The sequence below is a fragment of the Neltuma alba genome, unplaced genomic scaffold (assembly GCF_004799145.2).
Source record: "Neltuma alba isolate B1F8T4 unplaced genomic scaffold, ASM479914v2 tig00010406_pilon, whole genome shotgun sequence".
NCBI classification, from domain to species: domain Eukaryota; kingdom Viridiplantae; phylum Streptophyta; class Magnoliopsida; order Fabales; family Fabaceae; genus Neltuma; species Neltuma alba.
The window spans coordinates 34,191-58,884 of record NW_021635308.1 but is presented as its reverse complement, the minus strand read 5'-3'; the positions used below and the strand labels follow the sequence as shown (position 1 = coordinate 58,884).

The window sequence follows — 24,694 nt, the reverse complement described above, 5'->3', positions numbered from 1 at the left end:
TTGAAAAGGCTATCCTACTTATTAAAAAATAACTTGAATCATCAATGATGCAAAAGAATTAAACTAATTTTTAAAGACACTTATCATGGTTAAAAGAAATAAACTCATCTTTCAATACTTATCCATGATAGAAAAGAATCAAACTAAAATATTTAAGAGTTATTATGGATATTAGAGTTTTACTACTACAACAGTCACATGCAAATCAAGATTAATAACAAGGTTTCAAGATAACTGGGCCTTGGGCATTTTGAAATTCAAAATGTTACATTCAACCATAAGTTCATAACAGGATGTTTTCTGAATAATTTTTTTTCATAACTTTTCAGACCAACAATATTCAAATACCTTCAAAAGTCATTGTGGATCCATAATTCACAATACATACAAACACCTAAAAGTTTCTGGCGTTTTGCCAGTATACACTCCAGCAATAGTTTATTAAAGATTTGTAGCTAAATACAACTAGTTTCAAATAAATCAGAGTATGCAAAAATAAGTCATATATAGCAATATACAAATATCCATCTTGTAATGAAAGAATGCTATACAAGAAAAACTTGATAGCTAAACCTCTGGCACCTTCCCTGATGAACTAGCCCTAGACTTGACACTTGAAAATGTTAAACCTAAGGGTGAGACAAAGCCCTAGTAAGTAACAATCCTACTCATCAGACATACAATTAAGTGCTTGTGAGGTGTCAAGTTTGATAGCTATAGAAATTATAACATTCACAGTTGCCATATGGTTACACATATGAAAATACAATATTTCAATTTCAATTTCACATTATTTCCTTGGATTGAGCCCATGGGCTAGTACTAATTCATGTGACTAGTAGCTCAACATAACAAACTTACCGATCAAGCAATATGAACTAGCCAAAATTCACAAAACACAAGACCAGACCATGGGTTCCTCATCTAGTCTACTAGCAAGATGTCATAGCCCAGCAATAGACGTATGGGCTAAAGGCCTAACCATTGTACAGACCACTTTATTACATCTATAATATATACAAAATTCACACCTTCATTTTCTCTATCATATGTCTTCTATCGATCAACATCCATCATCCTGTCTCATATTTATATTCATGAGATTTATACAATAATTATTTACCAATAACATAATAACTTTTTGCATTGGCCAAATTAAGATTTCTAAATTTTATTTATCAATATCAATCCACAAAATCTTTTCTCAATAAATTCATATCCCTCCTGACAAGTTTATAAAATCATAATTTTATAACTATAACATAAAGTATCACAAGGCAATTTTAATAATAATACATCTCATTGCTCAAATAATAGTCTAATGGCATTCTAAAAATCTCATGTAATTCAAAATTACTCACAAACATCATATAAGCATGCATAACTAGTGAAAAGTGGTTACTTTTCACCAAAGCTATACAATACCACAATCAAACCATGCCCCATGCTCAAGGAAACAATTTATAATTAATCTACAAGAATCACAAGTAGTAACAGATTAATTCAAAATAATAGAGTGGTTCATAATAAACATAAAGATTCAAAGCTTCTCTAGAGCCTAACTTTTATCATAATCATAATCCTACCACTCCAACACTAAAATTAGAGTCTTAATAACTTAATCGACTCATCTAAAACAATCACTCACATTAAATTACTCAATTTGAACAAATTCCCTCATTTCAAACTTTGGTTCAAAGCCTCAAAATACCTATTTGAAAAATTCTAGCTCTATCAACAATCAGAACCGATTGAACATTAATTCTTACTAATAATAACATAACCCAACCATCAAACATCAATTCGAATCATCACATTATTATCAACCATATAAAACCTCCAAAAATCACAAACCATAGATCCAAAACATCATAAAACTTTAGATCTAACAAAACTAAACAAATTAAATACTTAATCTAGTCTATATAAGTTATTTAAACTCAAAAGATTTGATAGAAACTTCAGCCATTAGAAAATAATCACAAACCTTAGATTTTAACCATCTTAAATTTGAGAAATTTAAGAGGAAAGGGTAGAGATGAGTTTAGGAATAGTTAATTTGATGTTCGAAAGCTCAAATATAGAAGTACCAAAAAAACCAAACCCTAACAAAGTCTCATGAGTTCTCCTCTGCCAACCATATGTTGTTTGAGTTGATACCTGATTTTAAAAGCCAAATTTCAGCTCATTCACTATAGCAGAGATCTAGCAAACATCTAGCAAACAACACAGCTAATACTCTGTGTTGTTGGCTATAGTGAACATCTAGCGAACGTCTAGCAAACGACACAGTAAATACTCTATGTTGTTGGCTACAGTGAACGTTTAGCAAGTGACGAAAACAAAAAGTTTGACTTCAAAAATTTATAATTAATTCAACTGATCTTCAAAAATTACAAGTTAGGCCTTTTTGGGAAGTTTGAAATGTCTAATTTCAAATAAAAAATAATTCTCCTATTATCATTTGTTCCTTGAAAATGATGATTTACCAAAAATGCTCAAAAGTTGATAGGTAACAAGGAGGTCTAACTTCAAAAATTCACAATTAGTACTATACATTTTCAAAATTTGTAAATTATGATTCATTGCAAAAGTTGAAGTATTAACTTTCAAATACAAAAAGAATTATTAAGAAATATTATTGTTTGACTCTTTAAAATCTCTTGATTCCAAGGCTACTCTGAAAATTCTAAAATACATCGCTTTCAATTATCATTCTTTATATTTTTATGCTTCAATTAACCTCAAATGACAATATTCACTTTTATTCCCACACAATTTAAGGCTTAATCACTATAATCCAAGCTTGAAAGTCTTAAACCTCAAGTTTAAACACTCAGGATGTTACAATAGTTTCTTGATTTAAATAGGTGTTTGGCTATACAATTTATTTTATATTATAATTTATTTAAAAATTTAATTAATAAAATTTGAAATAACTTAAAAGAAACGACTAGATTTGCATAATTATTGACTTCAAATTTAAGAGACTTATATGCTTACCTAACATATTAGTTTTTTTTTTTTAGCTTCATATAACATATTATTTTTTGGCCAACGATGTAACATACTAATTGAAACATTGTGATATAGATGATGTAACATCCAAAGTTTTAGGCCTAGAAGTACCAGTAATAGCCTGAATTAGATAGGCTATCAGACCCTTTTTTAGCAGAAGTCCCAAAGATGAGAAAGGAAGTCAAAGTAGTTTCAGGGACTAAACTGCAAAGTAAAAGTTTTAAGGGGCCAAAGTGTAATAAAGTTAGAGGCTCCAGTAAAGTCTTGAAGGCCCAGAGAGAGAGAAGAGACTAGACACAGGCCAAAGGTTAAGTTAGAAACCTCAAAGAGAGGATTAATGAAGTTAAGTCCAAGCAGGGACTAAACTGTAAATTCAGAAAGTTATGACCAACAGGGGTAAAAATGGAAGAGGGTACATAAAATTCTAAGAAAAATCCTAAAAAATGGGAAATAATATTCTAAGACTCTTCTATGAAGAGGAAAGATGAAAATACCCCTGAGGCAGATTAAATGAAATTTATGAGGTTGTGACCGGTAAAAGTATACCGTTTGAGGTAATTATTTAAAATAGCAAGAGACCTCAAAAATGTATACAAAGATGAGGTTAAATGGTTGAAAGGTTGTACTAATTTATAAAATTAGTCCCGCAACCAAAAGGCCAGTGGAGTGGCTTTAATAAATTAAAGAGCCGGTTTTGCCGATAAAAGGGTATTTTGGTAAATGAATTTTTATGCAAGGTTTAAAGGAAGTGTTATGGCCTAAGAAAATTCATAGATATTATCTAGAATTAAAGGGAATTTATAAAGTAGATAGAACAATTTTCTGAGCTCCGAAAGGCCATAAAGAAAGCCGGAGAAACGTGGGCCAAGTAAATTCGGAGGAAGCTTATGAAAGAAGTTTGATCCAACGGCTAGGATCTAATCTCCCATCTCCTCCACCACTTTCATGACACTTAGCATCTTCTAGAAGGTTGAGGTAAGCATGATGTAATAAGATGATGCAATGATGATGCAAAAGTCCACTTGAACTTCCAAATTTGCCCTTACCCTTTCTATTAGCCACCAAGGGCATTTTGGTCCATTCAAGCCAACTTTTTTGGCTATAAATAGAGCCTCTTCCCCTTCATATTTTCAGCCAACATGAGTTTAAGAGGGGAAACTCTGCCAAAATTTAGAGAGAAAAACGTAGGGGTGAAGGCCAAGAAGAAGGAACAAAGTTCAAGCTTCAAGATCAAGGTATGTGGTGGCTGTAGCATCTGATTTGATACCTATTTCGAATTAGTTACTGTGCGTATTTGATTCCGAAATTTTTCATGCTTAAAGTACACTCTGTGAGATTTAAATCCATGGGTAGAACACTCCATTTGGATATGTGTACGATTTATGGTGATTTTTCAAAGTTAGGGTTTGAAATCTGGAAACAGTGTTGAACTTTTAGGAGATTGTCGAGTTCCGTACAATTATGGTACTGTTCAGCATAGAATTGGTTCCTGAAACTATTTTTCCTTTTAATTTAACTTAATTATATTTCAGTGAGACTTGGAAGCACTCAATTTTGATTTTTATAGATTTAATTATGAATTTTCAAAGTTGAGCAAAAATTCTGGAGATTCTGCGTGAACAGTACCCGCGAACCAAAATTTCCAGATTTGATCTTCTTGAATCTAAGGCCATCTAAAGTGATCCTAATTGATAAGAAATGGATCATAAGAATGGGAAATGATGAGATTTATGTTAGAAAAGCTAGAAAGAAAACCCTAAGACTAAGAGAAAGTGTTGAGGTTCAAGAGAGCTAGCTTTGAACTTTATGTAATCTAATGGTCCTAATGGACTATGTCATCATTATGGTTATGTTTAGGACCCTTGAAACATCCAAGAGGATGTTTAGTGATGTTGACCGAATGCCCACATGGTTGGAAAGTCAAGGGAGTCAAAGGAAAAGTAAGAGGAAAGCTTGAGGTGCAAGGTAGTGAACTTACCTATTGTCATTGCTTGATGTTGTATGCTGTGTGTTGCCGTGTACATGTTATTGAATGTTATTGTGACATGTTTTAGCTACTGTAATTGCTATTCATGATGAGTAGATTATGTCTCCATGGCCATGCATCAAGAAGTTAGCTTTGAGTATGCTAGTATGTCACTAATGAACAAGAGAATAAATAAGTTGCGTGTAGTGCATTAGCATCCATCTAGCATGATTATGTGGTATTGTTTGCTACTGAGATTTCCCTGACTCTCACCCCCTCCCTAACCAACCATTTAGGTCAATCAATGATGGGCACTAATGGCATGAGAAGCAAGGAGAAGAAGTGGAGAATTATTAATGCAAATGATTTATATGAATCTTCAATGTATAATTCTCCTATGCTGTAAATTATGTTATGAATGCCATTACTTCAATGTATATGCTTAGGATGTTTATGGCATGAATGAAAGTATATGAGTATGAACGAGAAAGATTAAGGCCATGTTATGTATGTCAAAGAAATAAAAAGAATTAAAGTAAGGAGATATTAAGGGATAAAACGTAGGTCATGGAGCAGTTAGTTTCAAGCTTCAGTTCGACCTATCAATGAATGAGTTAAGCTACAGAATTTGGTACACTTATAATACATATCCCAAGCTTTAAAATGAGTGGTAAATCACTCATTTGGGTGTGTATACAATGAGATATGAATTTTTGAAGTTAAGGCGCAGAATCTGGAAAGTCCAGATTTTACCAAATGAATAGTAATTTTAATCCAATAAACTGTACGTTTTCAGTGAGGATGAGTTCAGTTGAATATTTTTCCCTTAAAGAGCATTGAAAGAGCTTTTCGTATAATTTTGGAACACCTCCATACGATATTTCTAGAATTAGTTATGATTTTTCAAAGTTGGACCTGTAATCTGAAAACTGGACAGTGAACAGTAATTTTCCAAAAATTAACGTCCAAATTGAAATTTTTAAGCTTAAGACCATCCAAAGTGGTCTGGAATGGTTCTAAATGAATGCTAAGGTATTATATAAGTAAGGTGTGACAGATGAGATATTCAAGAATGATTTTTAAAACAATTCTTTTCTTTATTCTGGAATATAATAAATTTTAAAATTTAATTAATAGTCAGATAAGTCATTTCATGGCCAAACAAAATTAGATCAATTATATCAACTTAGTTGTAGCACATTTAATCCACCACTCTCAATTCACAAACCAATCAAAAGATAATACTAATTCAATTCAATTAAAACTATGAAAATCAATCACCATTTAATTAATGATTGAGTGTTTGGAATTTTGCTAAGTTTTTTAAAAGTGATTTTACAGTGTTTAAGATAAGTATGTGAAAGAAGTATTGTCTCAACTTGCATAAAAATGCTTTTTAAAGTGCTTCTAAGGATTTCCAAACTCTCCCTATCTCTTCAGTTAAATAAAGGGGAATGTAGGGGAGAGATTTTAATAGAGGGGAGAGGAGGGGAGGGATTTTAATATTATCTTGTTTGGATTGATCAAAGGGGAGGAGAAGTGAGAGATTTTAATGTTACCTTGTTTGATTCAGATAGTAAGGAGAGGAAGAATATTTTTATATAAACAACTCTGCCCTTATTTTATTTAACTTGTTTCCTCTTCACTTTATGAAATTATACTCAACATATCTCCAAAATTATATTTTTTTCAATTATATTTAGAATATATATACTATAATAATTATAAATATTATTATGGTAAAAAATGAAACATCCTTCCTTTAACCCCGTAGAGTATACACTCGTAAGCGTTATGGTTCAAGCGGATCTCGACACAAGCCCGTGGATTTAAAATTTCAACATAATTACTTGGGTTACTATTCATTTGGTAAAATCGGGAACTTTTAGATTCCGTGCCTAAATTTTGAAAATTCGTATTTCCTTGTGTATACATCCAATTGAGGTGTTCTACCTATCATTTTAAAGCTTGGGATGTGTAAACGTGTTTGTCAAACTTCATGGCTTAACTCTTTCATTTGATAGGTCAAACTGGAGCTGGACGTTGACTGCTCCAGCACCTACGTTTCATTTATTAAACAATTCTTACTTTAATTCTCCCCTCATTCGAACATGCAACAACTAGCCTTATGAATTCCTATTCATTCATATACATTTCCATTCATGCCATAAATATTCTAAACAAATACAGTACATCATTGGCATTCATATACATAATTTACCCAATAGGAGAATTATACATTAACCAATAGCTTCAATCATTAACATGAATAATTCTCCACTTTCTTCTCCTTCCTTCTCATGCTCTCCTTCATGCAATCATTGTCTATCATACTTGACCTAAATGGTGGGTTAGGGAGGGGTGAGATTCGGGAGAATCTCAGTAGCAAACAATAACCACCCAAACATACATGGCAAGCTTGACATTTATAACATGTTTGCAACTTAACATCTTTATAACATAATGACATGTTTAGAAATCATCATGCATTTATTATAAAACACATAGGCCTATGGCATATTTCGAACAGATTCACAATCACAACACATGAGTTCATAAAATCATATAACATAGAAACATGTCATACATGCAAGCAAATACCAAGCACAAAAAGTAAGGTCAAGTTTGCTACCTTGTGTTCTTAAGCTTTCTTCTTACTTCCTTTTTGTTTCCAACCATTAAAGTTGCTTGCTCAACCACATCTAAACCTTCTCTTGGATGCCTTAAGGTCCTAATCACAGCCACAAGGGTCACATTACTCATTAGGACCAAGAATTACGCAATATGGAAGACTTATGTCCTTAAACTTAATCCTTTTTTCCTTAATTTATAATGTAGTGTTCTAGCTTTGTAAAAATTGTTCCCTTAAGCCAACCCTACAAAATTTTGCCCAAAGAATCCAAATATGAGCTTAGATTCATCAACATTCAATTCCTTCCCCTGGTTCTAGGCCAAAACCGAAATCTGCCACTTAATTTTCAGTTTTGATTTCAATGCTTCCAACTTCATTCTTTCATCTTATCCATACACAATTTGTCATTTTAAACATATTGGAAGCATCAAAATCATCAAAATCACATCCTAGACACAAGAACCAGGTCTGGCTGAAATATTTCCTCAAGTTACACAATCATGAAATTCAACCAATTTCAGCATAAACCCATTTGATTCGTGTTTCTTTCAAGCCTTTAAACATTATTCTAACATCAATTTTATCCTCCCTCACACTTAATAATTTCTTGCAGCACCTCCCCTAAGGGTTTCAATCTCCCAAAAATAATTAAAATCCTTAACCAAGATCAACAACAACAAGAGTAGTGAAAACTACATCAAAAACTATGAACATACCTTGTTTTAGAGCTTGATCTTGCATGAGACCACTTGACCTTTCTTTCTCCCTCTTCTTTCTCTCTCTAGAAATCATTTTTCCAGAGCTTCTCCAAGGTTTCCATGACTTAGGACGAAATGAGAGGGAGGGGAGCAGTATTTATAGAATACAAGACCAAATCTGGGCCGTTGATCTTAAAAATACATGGCTTGATCTGGACCGTCCATTTTCTCTTTTAATCTTGTGGTGACAAGTGTCCCATGACATCATGTTTACCTTATCATGATGATATCATGCTTATATCATCAATCCATATGCTTCTAATACGACCGTACATGTGTCTTGCATCCAACCGTACACGTAATACATCATTTTCCCATCTAACCGTACACTTGTCTCCTCCATATTCCTTCATCATTAAGGCATTAAAATAGAGAGGAAATTAATATAAAATTCGTGCAAAATACCACCATTAGGCATTCCTCCACCTATCTTGCCATTCTGCACTATATAAGGTACTTTTTCGGATCCTGACTTACCCGGGACCACTGGGACATGTTCTGGTACCATTTTCTCTCCTCAAATAAATTCACATGGCATTATATAACATGCCCAAAGATAGAGTGATGCTCTTTCCTTGTTCTTCCATTAAAATAATTAAAATAATTAATAATATTCATTTCAAAGTGATCTTGACCGAATTCTTTCTACCAGTCTACAACTCCGAGAATCTATCTCTGTGTACCAATATTATTTATTCATCACAGGAAATTCCTCTAATTTTTCTTAAATTAAAAGTCAACCTCTAGACATTTGACTTTGACTTTGACTTTCCCCGAGTAGTATGTAAATAGGCTTTAAATTCCATTAAAGCCAATCTCTTCGCCTTTTGGGGACGGAATTATTTTTAAAACCTGTAATAATTCCTCAAGTATTTTCTCCCATTTTCTTCCAATTATCTGAGGCCTCTCTATACTTTAAATAATTTATTTTTAATAATATTCCAAATCAGTCAAAACCCTGGGAATTCCACAATTTCCTTCTAGAGACATTTTCATCATTTTTAGCCTCATACAGGCCTTTGAACCTTATTCCTATTTTTCTGAAATTTTTCTGAAGTGTTCGGGCCTTAACCTATCATTTCCCATTTTTTGAGATTTTCTGAGATTTTCAGGCATAATTTCCACTTCCCCCTGACTAGCCCAAAACTTTGTGAAATTACAGTTTTGTCCCTGGTTGGCTTAACTTCAAAATTCACCTCATTGAGGCCTCCAACATAACTATTGGCCTACATTCATCTCTATTTCTTATTCTTGGGCCTCGAGACTTCTTTTGAGTCTCTGACTTTCTCTTTTCTCAGTCCTAGAAAGCTTTATCTTTGCGATTTAGTCCCTAGGAATCCCTCTATCCTTCCAGGGAGTCTCTGGAACCTCTGCCAAAAAGGAGTCTAGTAGCCTCCCAATTCAGCCTAATTTTAGTACTTCTAGGCCCAAAATCCGGGATGTGACAAAAAATAATTATAAACATTATATTATAATATATATACACGATAATAATTAAATTTATTATATAAATAGAATGCTCAAAGAATAAAAATCAGGTAAGACTAAGCACAAGATCGACACTCTCCTTGGTTGTAATTATAATTCTCAAACCCATCCCATGTTATGATTCATGGCAGTCCCGACCAAAAAATTTCAATGCTTCTTTTTGAGAAAAAATGGACTCTGAGATGGTCACTTTCTCTGGTTGCAACAACCCATCATCTTCAGTCGCACAGTCAACGTATATAGCGGTAGCAATTGCAATGAAGAAGAGAGGAAGAAGCTTTGTCGATCATTTTTTGGAGGGAGAATAAAATGGAAATTTAACAAACGTTGATGTTTGTGGCAAAATATTGCATCTCCCCTCCAAATCCCCCAAATTTTAGAAGAGAGTGGAGTCAAAATTTTGTGAAATTTTTCTTCTCTCCTACAAATTTTCATATGCCAATCATGGGGAGGGAAGCAAAATCCCTTCCCTCCCCTTCTTCCAAACCCCTCATTTAATATTCACTTTGTTTCATAGTCCAAATGTCTTACATATAGCTTTTATTTATAGGTCTCTTAAGTATTGAAATCCTATACTAGGGTTACAAAGAAATAAAAAAGACCATAATGGCATCAACAATAAGAAACTCCTCACAAGTCATTCATTATGGAGGTTTAGTGTATAATAGTTAAAGGTGTGGAATCCTAAGAGAATTCTAAGGGTCAAGGCTTATGGGGATAGACTCATGCAATATTCATAATACTCCCCCTTAGATGTTCATAACAAACATTATGTCTCATTAAAAACACTACTAGGAAAAATATATTGGGACAAAAACCTAACGAAGGAAAAAGAGTACATAATATTCACTGCCCTAATGATAACATCATTTTATGTCTTTGAGTCTACATATTCCAATACCATACACTAACTTCTCAAATGTTTTAGTTAGCAGTGTCTTGGTAAACAAATCTACAAGGTTCTCACATGAGCAAATTTGTTGAATATCTATATCACCACTCTTCAAAAGATCATGAGTAAAAAAGAACTTTAGAGAAATATGTTTTGTTCTCTCTTCTTGATACCCTCATTTTAATTGAGCTACGCATGCTGGATTATCTTCATAGAACACCACTGGAATTTTTTTATCAAGGAAAAAACCACACATTTTTTGAATATGCTAAATCACTAACCTCAGCCAAACATATTCTCGACTTACCTCATGAATTGCAATGGCAATTATTTCCACATGATTTGATAAGGTAGCTGATAAATTTTATTTTGTTAAATGCCATGAGATAGTTTTACCCCTCAAATAAATACATACCTTGCTCGAGACTTGCCTCTATGTGAATCTAATAAAAATCCTGCACCTGCATAGCTAACTAATTGTTATTCTAATTCATTAGAATAAAATAATCCCATATTTATTGTCTCTTAGAGATATCAAAATATATGTTTAATTTTATTTCAATGCCTTCTTGTTGGGAAAGAACTAAATCTTGCTAATAAATGGAGCAAGGTACATTAGTGCATCTATAGCACTAAGATATGATATTTCAAGACCAAAAAGTTCTCCCTATAACAACGATTCTTCTAAACTTGTTACTAACATTTAAAATCACAGTTTATTAATATTAATCGTGGTGGAAAAGAAACTTGGTAAAACATTTGAAATGGGATACCATGGTTATAAAAAAATTTGATTCATAAGAAGTAGAGAAAAGAGTTAAGTTGATTATTGAAAACACGATCATGGTTAAGAGATACTTATCCATGATAAAAAAGAATCAAAGTAAAACATTTAATAGCTATTATAAATACTAGAGTTTTATTGCAATAGTGACATACAAACCAAGGTTACCAAAGTTTCACAACAATTGGGTCTTGGGCATTAAGAAGCTGGGAATGTCACATTCAACCACAAATCCATAATAGGATGTTCCCTAAATAATCCTCTTTCATAACTTTCCAAAAACAATAATATTAAAATATTTTCAAAAGTCCTTGTCACTCAACAACTCATAACACAAATAAATACCTAGAAGCCTTTGGCCTTCTACTAGCATGTAATTTAACAACAATTTGTCAAAAGTATGTACCTAAAATAATCAGTTTTAAATAAATCAAAGTATGTAAAATGAGCCCCATGTGGTAATGTACAAATACCTAGCACATAACAAAAAAGGATGCTATACAAGGATATTTAATAAAATTTAAAAAATCAAACTAAAATTTTGTGTACAAATAATTATTAGTATATTAAAGACATACCCTACTGGTTCAAAATATAAGCTTCAAATCTTTGAAGGGTTTTTAATTTTGTTTTTTTTATAAGCTTCAATTTAAATGTCTAATCATTTAATGTATTTATTCCTAATTAATTATGTGTCTCTCTCATCTCTTTTTTTTTTTTTTACTAATTCTCTCTCACTCACTCTCTTTATAAATAAGATCTTTTTAAAAAATAAAGTGCATTTTTTTACGTATAAATTGTCTTTGACTATATTTATACTAAAAGATGGTGAAATTGATGCTGATAGTAATCATAGAATACAAGATGGGTGGTTTAAATGAAAAAAAAAAACTGGAATTATTTGTGATTAAAAAGTTCCTAATAAGGTTAAAGAAAAATTTTATTACACTGCTATAAGATCAGTAATGCTATGCGGTAGTGAGTGTTAGGCTTTAAAGGGATAGTATGAACATAAAGTGGAGGTAGCCAAGATGAGAATGCTGAGATGAATATGTGATCATATGAGAAAAGATAGGATTTGTAATGAATATATCGGTGAAAAAGTTGGAGTGACTGCTATCGATTAGAAAATGGTATAATACTATTTGAGATGGTTTGGTCATGTGCAAAGAAAGCATTTGGATGCATCAGTGAGAAGAGTTGATCAAATAGCATGCAGTCCCCTAAAAAAATATGGGAAGGCCAAAGAAAACGCGTTATGAAGTTATTGAGAGAAATCTTTTAATTAACAATATATCCAAAGACCTAGCCTTAGATAGAGCTCAATGGCATCATGCGATCCATGTAACAGATCCTATTTAGTGATGCAAACCTATCTAGCTAGAGTCTGTTTACTTTATTTAAGTCATTAAATTTTCTATCTATTTTGTAATTTTTATTTTTTTTAATAAGGCCATGAGCCAAGAGTCATTAATTAGTGTTTATGTGTCATTCAATCATTAATGGAATATTAAGATTTCTTCATCATCATCATTATGTGAATAATCTTTTAATTTAAAAGCCCATAATATTACCCCTTGTAAATTAGATTATCTTTGATGATTTGATTCTATATCCTTATAATCAGATTGTCTTCCATGATTTGATTTACCCAATTTTAAAATATCTTTGTTAAATATTGAGCCTTATCCATTTATCAATTAGATTATTTTAAATAATCTAATAACCTTCTATAACCTTAATACTTTTCATTAATTAATTCGTTATCTATTAAACCCTTTCACACTAATTAGATTATCTAAATAATCTAATTAAAAATATTCCTATTATTTTCATTTATCTTTTAACCATATCCATCATTATCTATCCTGATCTTTTTGGTTTTTTAAATCAAAGTAATATTTTTTAAAGAGTTTTAGTGAGTTAAGAGTTCTAGTTAGAATCAGTTTATTGGGTTATAAATATCCCTCCAATGTATGCTTTTCAAGAATATCAATTATAAATTTATGAATAAGCATTTTCTTTTGACAAGTATTTACTTGTTGGCTGTATATTCTTTATAGAATACTAGATGGCACAAGAAAGTGATCTACTTTAGTCTGGTTATATTTGGAGTTCTTAAGCCATTGTTTCCTTTGGGTGATGCTGAAATGCGTGTTTATTGGGTTCCTAGTGTTTCGATCATTTCCTTCATCCTTATTCTTATTATTTTATTTCTTAATTGCTTTCATAACTCATTGATCAATGCGTGTTTATTAGGTTTATATTTTTTTGTTCAGCAACTTTGTTTATTTTAGAGTTTGTAGTGTGATTTCTGAGTGTATTATTTGGGTTTTTAAAGCAGGTTGTCTAGTGGATCCATATAATTTGGTATTCAAATTCATACTTGTAAAATAGTGAAAAAAAGGACAAAGAAGTAAAAAGAAAAAAAAAGAGCAAAATAAAGGTTTTTGATAAAAAAAATATTCATTGAAAAGAAGAGCTTCAATTACCCATTTCCTAATATAATTGTTTCTTTTTTACAGGTACAACACGAGATGTATGATCTAATTAAATCCTTAAAGTCCAGCATCAGGCGAGGAGGACTCTTTTTCAAAAGGAGGAGAATGATGCAAACCTATCAAGCTAGAGTATGTTTATTTTGTTTAAGTCATTAAATTTTTTATTTACTTTGTAATTTTTGTTTTTTTAATAAGGCCATGAACCAAGAGTCATTAATTAATATTTATGTGTCATTTAGTCATTAATGGTATATTAGGATTTATTTATTTGTTGTTATTATTAATATCATTATGTCAATAATCTTTTAGTTTAAAAGCCTATAATATTACCCCACATAAATAATATTATGTTTGATGATCTGATTCTATATACCTATAACCATATTATCTTTCATGATCTAATTTGCCTAATTTTAAAAATATCTTTGTTAAACATTGAGTCTTATCCATTCATCAATTAGATTATTTTAAATAATCTAATAACCTTCCATAACCTTAAGACTCTTCATTGATTAATTCATTATCTATTAAACCATTTCACACTAATCAGATTATCTAAATAATCTAATTAAAAATATTCTCATTATTTCCATTTATCCTGTAACCATATTCATCATTATCTATCCTGATCCTTTTGGGTTTTTAAAATTAAAGTAATATTTTTTAAAGAGTCTTAATGAGTTAAGAGTTCTAGTTAGAGTCAGTTTAACGGGTTATAAATTGTAACATCCTAAATTTTGAGTATAGAAGTATCAGAATTAACCTAAAATGGGTAAGCTGCTAGCCCCCTTTTGGTAGGGGTCTCAGAGCTTTCCTAGAGGTACAGAGGGGTTTCCAGAGACTAAATCACAAAGGGAACTTTTCTAGGACTGAGAAAAGAGAAAGTTAGAGAGTTTATTGAAGTCTCGAGACCCAAGAATAAGAAATAGAGATAAATATAGGCCACAGATTATGTTAGAGGTCTCAAGGAGGTGAATTATGGGGTTGAACTGAACTAGGAGCAAAATCATAATTTTGTAAAGTTTCCAGCTAGCAAGGGCAAAAATGAAAATTTTGCCTGAAAATTCCAAGAAAATCGCAGAAAATGGGAAATGGCATGTAAAGACCTGTATGTGAAGTCTGCAGGTCCAGTATAAGGAGTTGAGGTAATTAAGGGCCAAAAGTTGTGCAAGAAACCTCAATAAAAGGATTCTTAAGTCTAAACCCGAATAGGGACCTAAAACACACATTTTGCAAAGTTCATGTCAAAAGGGCAGTGATGAAAAGTAGGTCTGAATACTTTAGAAAAATTCTAAAAAAATAGGAATAAGGTCCAGAGGCCCGTATAAGGCTAAAAATAACAAAAATACCCTTGAAAGAAATTTGTGGAATTCCCAGGGTTTCGGCTAATTTAGAATATTAGCGGAAATTGAATTATTTAAAATACAGGGAGGCCTTAGATAAGTGGACAAAAATGGGAGGAAATACTTGACAAATTATTACAGGTTTTAAAAATAATTCTGTCCCCAAAAAGCAAAGAGGTTGGTTTTAATAGAATTTAAAGCCTATTTATATACTATCCGAGGAAAGTCAAAGTAAACCATCTAGAGGTTGATTTTTGACTTAAAAGAATTAGAGAAATTCCCTGTGATAAATTAATAGTTATGGTACCGAGAGACAGATTCTTGGAGTTGTGGATTGGTAGAAAGAATTCGGTCAAGTTTACTCCGAAATAAATATTGTTTTAATAGAAGAACAAAGAAAGAGCATCACTTCCTCTTTAGACACATTATATAATGTCATGTGGATTTATTTGAGGTGAGAAAATAGTGCCAAAACATGTCCCAGTGGTCCTGGGACAGTTAGAACCCGAAAAGGCACTCGATATAGTGTAGAATAGCAAGATAGGTGGAGGAATACCTAAGGACTACATTTTGCACGAATTTCTTATTAATTTCCTCCATATTTTAATGTCAAAATGATGTAGGGATATGGAAGAGATAAGTATATGGTTAGATGAAAAACATGTGTACGGTCGAATGCAAAACACGTATACGGTTGGATTAAAAACATGTGGCTTGATGATGTAAGCATGATATAAGCAAGATGAGGTAAGCATGATGTGATAAGGACACTTTTCACCACAAGACAAAGAGGAAAAATGGATGGTTAAGATTAAGCCACCTATTTACAAGATCAAGGGCCAAGATTCAATCTTGTTTTCTATAAATACCCTCCCCTCCCCTCCCCTTATTTCGTCCAAGCCTATGACAAACCATGAAAAAACTCTTGCAAAATAAATTCTAGAGAGAGAAAGAAGAAGGGAAGAGAAAGGCCAAGTGATTCTGGATAAGATCAAGCTCTAAAACAAGGTATGTTCATGGTTTTTGACATAGTTTTCACTACCCTTGTTGTTGTTGAGCTTGGTTATGGATTTTAATGGTTTTTGGGAGCTTGAAACCCTAAGGAGGTATGTTGCAATAAATTGTTAAGTGTAAGAGAAGATGAAATTGATGTTTGAATAATATTTAAAGGCTTGAAAGTAACAAGAATAAAGTGGTTTTATATTGAAATTAGTTAAATTTCATGATTCTGTAACTTGAGGAGACTGTTTCGGCAAGCTGAATTCTGTGCCTTAGGGTTGGATTTTGATTATTTTGATGCTTCTAATGAGTTTAGAATGAAAAATTGTGTAGATTAAAGGTGAGAAAATAAGTTTAGAAGCATTAGAATTAAAAATAAAAATTTTGGACCCTATATGCATATTGTTTGGCCAATTGGAATTCAAAGGGAAGGAGTTAGATTTTGATAATTCCAAGCTCATATTTGGATTGCTCATGAAAAATTGAGTAGAAAATGACCAAGAGAATGATTTTAAAGGCTATGAAAAAGAAAGTAAATTAAGGTTAAAAAGTAACAAGTTTAAGAGTTAAGATAGTTAATGGTTTTTATCAGTTATTATTGTGTATTGTGAAATTAGGGCCATGAGACACCAAGGAAGAGGAATGGTAAGATTGTTCAAGCAATCTTGGTGGTTGGAAAGTTAAAAGAGTAAGAGGAAAGTTTAAGGATAAAAGGTAGTGAACTTATCTTTCTTGTGTCCTTGATGTGTATACTTGTGTGTTGATGTGTATTATATTGTTTGATGATGATATGAGATGCTAATGCCAGCATGATGCTCTGTTTCATTGATATTTTTCGTGGCCATACATGTTAATGTGAAACGTTGAGCATGATAATATGTTATAAGTAAACATGAGTTAGATCAAGTAAGTATATCATACACTTGCATCCATCTTGCATACATAATAGTAATATTTGCTACTGAGATTCTCCCGAATCTCACTCTCCCTTAACCAACCATGATAGATGATAATGATCAAGCAAATGATGTATGAAGTGAAAGTAAGGAAAGATGAAAAGAATTGAGGAAATTTATTGGATTATATTGTATAATTTGTATGTTAATGTATGATATAAACATGCCATTAATGTTGTATAATGATAAATAATGATGATGGCATGTATAATTGACTATGATAATGTATAGGAATAGTTTATAGATTAATGAAATGAGATTATGCATGGAAAGAATTAATCATGAATTGTTAATACAAGTTAGGAAGATAAATCATCCCTAAAGGAGCCAAGAAATAGTGATAGAGTAGAAATGAAGCAAATGGTTGATTCTGTTAGTGAAATTTGACATGATTAAAGTACACACCCTAATTTTAAAAACAAGTGGTAGATCACCTAAAATGTATGTGTTTACTAAGAGTTATGCTTAATCAAAATTAGGGTAAAAAAACCGAAAAGTACAGTTTTGACCAAATAAATAGCAAACTTTAACGAATAAACTGTACAAATTGGTTGAGTCTAGGTTTTATATTTTTTCCTTATAGAGAACTGAAAGAGTTTCAAATAGAATTTTGAACCACCTCAATACAATTTTTCTATAATTAGTCATGAATTTTCAAAGTTGGACAAAAAATCTGAAATTTTCCCAGTGAACAGCAACCCGAGAAACAACCTTTAAATTTTAATCTACAGGCTTGTTTCATGATCCGCTTGAACTATAATGCTTTTGAACGTGGACTAAAAGGAGTTTAAGGAATGATGTTTCATAAATATCCTCCTATGTATGCTTTTCGAGCATATCAATTATGGATTTATGAATTTTATATACTCAATATGTTTTGAAATGCGTGTTCATTGGGCTTTTAGTATTTTGACTGTTTCTTTCATCCTTATTCTTTTTATTTTATTTAGCATTAATGTGCATGTAGCACCCAGAAGTATTTTTTCAGGTGCATCTAGTATCATAAAATATTTTTTAGTGCATGTAAGACCCCGAAGTATTTTTTAGGTAAGTCTAGCATCCTGAAGTATTATTTTTTTTGTCTTGGTATTTGATGCACAGAAAAATACCATTGGTGCTAGATGCGCCTAAAAAAAAAAAATTTACAGTGCTGGACGCTACTAAAAAATTGATTCAGGGTGTTAGATGCATTATAAAATATTTTAAGGAGCTGGATTCACTCGAGAAAATATTTCGGGGTTTGGATACACCTTGGCCTTTTTATTTGTTAATTGCTTTTGTAACTCATTGATCAATTTGTAATTTCTCATTTTTTAGGACAAGTTCTTATTGGGTATCACTTAGTAAGTTTTATTGTTATTGTTGTATTTATTGTCTTTAACTAACTTTTTTTCCGTCTCTCCATGTACCCCAGTTGTCGAGGCTAAGATATTTTATTCAATTTATTTTTCACACTTTTTCCCCTTCATTTACCATGGCATTGACAATAGATGCTTTTGATCATAGCCCCATCTCGGTGAACACAGAAAAATGACTTCCCTTTATTAAAAATTCCTATACTTGAATCATTCTGATACAACTTCAAGAGATTTGATGGGCCATCCATCCTTTTAGTTGAAACCTGTTTCTTTTACCTCTGCTGAACACGCAGATCTTCGTACGTTCTATCATTTTTACCCTCTTGTCTTTGTTCTTTTGGTCATTTTGCATCGGAGAGAAGAATTGGATCAGTGTTAAGGATTGAAAGTTGGAGAGATCAGAGACAATGGGATTTTGCCCAGGAAAGAGATATGAAGGAGGCCTAATGCAGTAAGTTGGGCGAGTGAACCATAGTTGCCGCGGCGAGTTTCAAGGTGATTTCAGTGACGTAGGAGTGAGGTAATTGCAAATGTGGAGTTGAGTTGGAATAGTTTCGCCCAGGTGGAGCTGTGTTGCGGGGAATTTTTGTCATATAGGGTGACTCACAAGTGAGCTATAAATGACAAGGATAATAATATAAAAAAGTAAAAGAAAAAGGGATTAAGTCATAAACAAATAAGAAATTAAGGAATTGAACTGTACTAAGTTACAGTTAGAAAACTAAATTACAAGTGAGTTAAAAATTAAAGAAATAAAAAAATTAAATTTTCCTTTTCCCTACTATTTCTATTGGTAACCTGCGAACCGTCATGCTTATGCAAGTCATGGTAGTTCACCCTTTAAGTGCTTTACATTTTGTGGTGAAAAATTGTTTTGCATTTTTTTTTATCAAGTGGTATTACATAAATTAATTTATAAATCTTGAAGAATTAATGCAAAAATTATGCAAATTCATCAGTAAATCTACGAAGTTATCTTCTAAATTTAAAATGTAAATATTAAATATCAATATTTTAATACAAGTATTAAAATAAAAATGTTATTATGCCTGAATAATTAGCATTAGCCAGCCATTAATCAATAGCCCATCAATATTGGCTGGGGATTGGTGAACTGCTATGGCAATTAGCACTGCGTTTTGCTCGACGGATGAAAAGGAAGGGGGAGGGCAGTTATAAACGGGAGGGGATGGAGGGGGAAGGGAGGGAAAAAAGAGAAGAGGGATTTTAATGATCTCTTGTTTAGATTGAGTAGAGGGGAGGGAAGGAAGGAATTTTAATGATATCTTATTTTGTTCTAATAAAAAATTGACTATTTTAACCTTATAAAATTTAAATGAATTTTCTCACTTTTTTTATTTTATCAAGACATAACTATATATATAATGTAATTCATCAATTTTGACTTACAAGACACAATCACTTACGTATAAGATATCAAGATAAAAAGTCATAAGTGATGGATTTCAATCAAAGAAAAGACTTTGAAGATGAAAGAAAATATTGACGGCCTCTTAGAATTAAAAGAGATGAAAAAAAAAAAGTTCAACAATACTTACTAATTTTGGAAACAACTATCTTTTGCTAGATGTTCAAAAGAACTCTCTTATGTAGAAATGTTTATGACTGATTAGGGGTTAACAAATTAAAAGGGTATATAAAAAAATAAAGTATTTTAGTTAGGCTAATTTTAAAATTTAAAATTTTATCTCTCATCTCCCCTTCAAAAGACCCCACTTTTGGAAGGGAGGCTAGAAGAGGAGAGAAGAGGAGAAGAGCTCTTACTCTCTTTAAAAAATATTTTAACTAAACAAGGAGAGGGGAGCAACTCCCCTCCCTTCCTAAAAAATTGCACCAACCAATGAGGGGGAGGAGAGCAATCTCTCTCTCCTCCCTTCTAAAAATCCCATACTAAACATAGTGTTTCTATATATATTTATAAATTATTCTTATATCTCTCTTCTTTAAATAAAAATAAAATTAAAAAATAAACATTAAATATGCTACAAATAATTTATATCTTGCTGGAAATTGAAAGACAAATGTTTCATTCCACTAATAAAATTAATTACAATTAAATCTTATTTTAAAAAAATTAAATAGGTCCCAAATAGCAAGGCTCAGAGCGAACCCCTTCCGTCTCTTCCAATATGTCAGAGGGAAAACTGCCCAAAACCTTGTGACAACGATAAACTGAGAAGAACTCACTCTCTCTGTCACTCCGTGTTTACTTTTTATTCTTTTTTTTTTCATCCTCGTCTTCGTCTTCTCCACCATTTCTTCCATGGATCCCAGTAAAACTGAGGACGATCTCTTTCTCAATCATCATCCCCATGATCTGGACCCTTCTTCGATTCTGTCTCACCAAAACCACATTCACCCTTCCATTTCTAACCCTTCCGACGACCCTTCTTTTTCTCTCCCCGAAATCGTTCTCTTTCGCTCATCTTGCTCTGAGTCTCCGAGTCATTCCTCCCCTGACTCGCCCACCCATTCGCCGAGTCGTGTTCCGGGCTCTTCTTCCCCTAAAAACCCATCCCACCAACCCCTCTTTATCAGTCCAGAACCCCATATCTCCTCCCAGTTTTACACCTTCAATCCTGAGTCTCATGCCCTTATGATCCGCTGCATCCTTGAGCAGCGGCTCGCCACTCCCGTGGAGATCCGTGCTGCGACCCCTCGAGCCGTCCTCAAGTCATGGCGCGCTGTGTGGAAGGATCGAAATGAGGAGACGGCATACCTGACGGCTTGGAAGCGCATTCAAGACAAGCTCACGGCTCATGTTGATGAGAACGGTAACGAATTTCTTTGTTTCAAGAACAATTCCCAGCAATTCGTTTCACACATTAACCAATGGCAAGACATAGTAATGAGTTTTCATGGTGATACTGATTTAAAACATTTGGGGCTGAAGGAAACCATAGAGAGAATTAAGCAAGTTTGGACGGTAGGTGCCAAATTTTATGGAATCCCTGAAAGTTACATTAGGGTTTGTGTTGCTGCATGCCCGCTGTGTTCTGCAGCTTCATCTGGATCTGGAGCGAGAAGTAAGCGACGGAGGTTTGAGTATACTGAATCTTTTGATGTGCCCGCTAAAGAGGTTCCTGATAAGCTTCAACAGTTGGCTGTGAAGCATAAGGTGGTGCTTTGCATACGGCAGAAGTATATTAGGTATAAGCCTTTCATGGCTGAGGTAAAGGATTACGCTTGTCACCGAGCGGGCGAGCCAGCTGCGAAGAAATCAAAGCTTTTGAAAAGGGAACCATATGCGTCGAAGCGCTGTGGGTGTGGGTTTCGTATAAGGGCTATTGTGCCCATTGCAAACTATAATGAGAAAGACAAGACTTTTGTGTATCAAGAAGAGGGGAAAGCAGTGTTTAAGTTGTATGCAGTGCATTCTGGTCATGAGCCAGGACCATTGGATGGTAATGCCAGAATTATGCATCGGGTTGTTGGCCACAAAGGAGGCTATCATATGGATCAAGAGACGGTATTTGGGGTGAGTGATGACATGGAAAATGATAATTTTGGGTTGATAGGGAAAGACAAGGGAGATTTGCGATATTCTGTTTTGCAGCAGGTGCAGGAATTGAGAGCTGAAGTTGGAATGTTAGAAGGGAAAATTTCAAATATCCCACATGAGTTACTGGGTTTGGTCTCTCAAGAATTGTTTGATGTTGTGAATAGAATTAGAAATATAGGTGCAGGTTTGAAGCCAGTCGGATTGCTTTCTGATAAAGAACACACAGATGATGTTTTGGTTGGCGATAATGATTTGGCAAATTGGAATAATCATCATCATGAAAGGATTTATGGGGATGGCAAAGATACAGAGTTGATTGAGGATGATGAAGACAGTTTTGGCCGCACTCTAGGAGAAGTTATATCTTGGGACCAGATGAGGACAGATTGTAGAAGTCAGAAAGATCTAATGATCACGCCTTGTAAGCCTGAAAAGTGGTTAAAATGCGGTGATTTTGATGAAAAGAGCATGCTTGATTGTGAGGAAACTAAACTAACCAAGCCTGTCCAACATGATGATGCTATTGTGTCTGATGTTGGTCTTGGCTGTATACAGGTTGATAGTTTCTACCAGGAAAATCCTAAATGGTATGATTCTCCTCCATGTAGTTTGGATCCTGGTGCAGATTGTGGGGATAGTGGATTCCGTCATGAGGAGATTTTGTAGAGCCTTGAACGCCAGAAGTTCATCCACTCTAACTTAGTAATCAATTTATGTTGTGCCTATTTCCCCTTCAAACAGATGAAAGTGGGATTGTACATTTATGTATACGGAAGGTTGGAGCTGCATGCCTGGAAGTTTAGGTGTATTTACTGCATGTGGTTCTGTAAAGTATAACCAACCATGCTTCTCTTGCATATATCTTCATTATCACTAAATTTGTTAACCAAGATCTTGGTCTTCAGAGTTTCTAGCTTGGTCCTTTGTATAATGAACGTCAGTGTTTTCTGTAATCCATTTTGGAACTCAGAGATTCTTGTATGTATTAATGAGCAGCCATTGGCTTTTTAGTCCTACATTTATGTGTTGCATGAATGTCTCATGTGGCGTGTATCTGGCATACTGATTATTCATTTGCTATACGTATTTCAGCCTTTTGTTATATGTACAGAGATGTTTTGATCAATTTTTTTTTTTCTTGACTTTGGAAACTGCAATTATAATGTTTCAGGATGAGATGGTACCCCATAACATTATGGGGTTGTTTTAGAGCTTAGAGTTTATCTTGATCAATTTGTGCAAAATTTTGCTTATGCTAAATGGTTGATTGCAGGCTGTCCTTGAAAATTACTTTCAGTTCCACTCAGATCTGCATCCCTTTTAAAGGAATGTGATCCTCGAGGATTTTGGTATTCATTCATCATTTTCACTTCCAGTTATTTTATCACTATTAATATAAGTGGTCTAGACTCCACAATATGTCATTAGCCTTCGTCAATTTGCTGTACGTGTATCAAGATGCATAGCTATTTATAGATGTTCATGCTGACAATTGCTCTTGTATTGATTTGTATATCCTAGATTAGAATTTCTGGTTTAGGATATTTTTTAATTGATTTTGGCAACACTTGTATGCTAAAAATAAGATGGAGAGTTTGTTACAATTTTCTATACAAGTTTGGAAGACTTTTTTGTGCATCAATTTGTTTTCTGTGATGTGTCGATGACGAATTTTCTTAAAAATATTGTAGATATCGTCTATTGAACTTTAGTATCTCATCTCGATGAAACTGATACTGACAATGATATATTTGCAGTTTATGCTGGAAGGCCAGTTGACAGGATTTCTAGTGATTAAATGCAGTTTACTTTTAATACATTCATCTGTCAAGTAATACTCTTGTCTCATTTAACTGCATGTTATGACTTACGAGGATATTTTCCATTTGTTTCAGCAAGCTCAGCTTTGCAGATTTGTTTATTTGACCATTTTCAGGTTTAGTGTGAGTGTTTACATAAAGAATTTCGGAATTAAGAGAAAAGGAAAACTCAGCTCTAACCTTATACAGGCTTATTTGAAGCGCTGGTGCAGAATTTTGATATAGGATTGACTTTCTCTGGATATAAAGCCTCCCTAATGCTATGGATTTCTTTCTTGGTTGTGACTGATTAACATTTTAACCATTCACAGCCTTTGTGTTATGTGCGACTAATAATAGTTGTTAGGAATTCTATTTTTTTGCTAGGAAGGATTCTGGTAGAAATAGTTAGATGACCTCTGCTCACTGATGTAAAGAGTTGCGAATGAAATGAATTTTCTTTACGTTTTATCTGTACTAATTGGTGTTAGAGCTGAACAAAGCCCCTTTTATTCATGGGCCGTGGAAAGCAGCTAGTTTTCCAATATGAAAACATTAGAGCCACTCGATTGGAGATTGGGTTTAAATGAGACTCAAATCTGGACTGATGGAGTTGATAACCACTGCCAATATTTTCCTCGAAATTACTTAAACCATTAGGTGATATGTAAATATAA

The 24,694-nt window shown here is 33.1% G+C and overlaps 1 protein-coding gene across 1 annotated transcript; it reads left to right on the top strand.

Annotated features, from left to right (window-relative positions):
- Window positions 1–20,869: 20,869 nt before the first annotated feature.
- LOC114756424 (uncharacterized) lies at window positions 20,870–23,253 on the top strand. The gene has a single exon (XM_028945367.1). The coding sequence runs from the start codon at window positions 20,980–20,982 to the stop codon at window positions 22,882–22,884; it is 1,905 nt and encodes a 634-aa protein (XP_028801200.1). The 5' UTR covers window positions 20,870–20,979; the 3' UTR covers window positions 22,885–23,253.
- The last annotated feature ends 1,441 nt before the right edge of the window (window positions 23,254–24,694 follow it).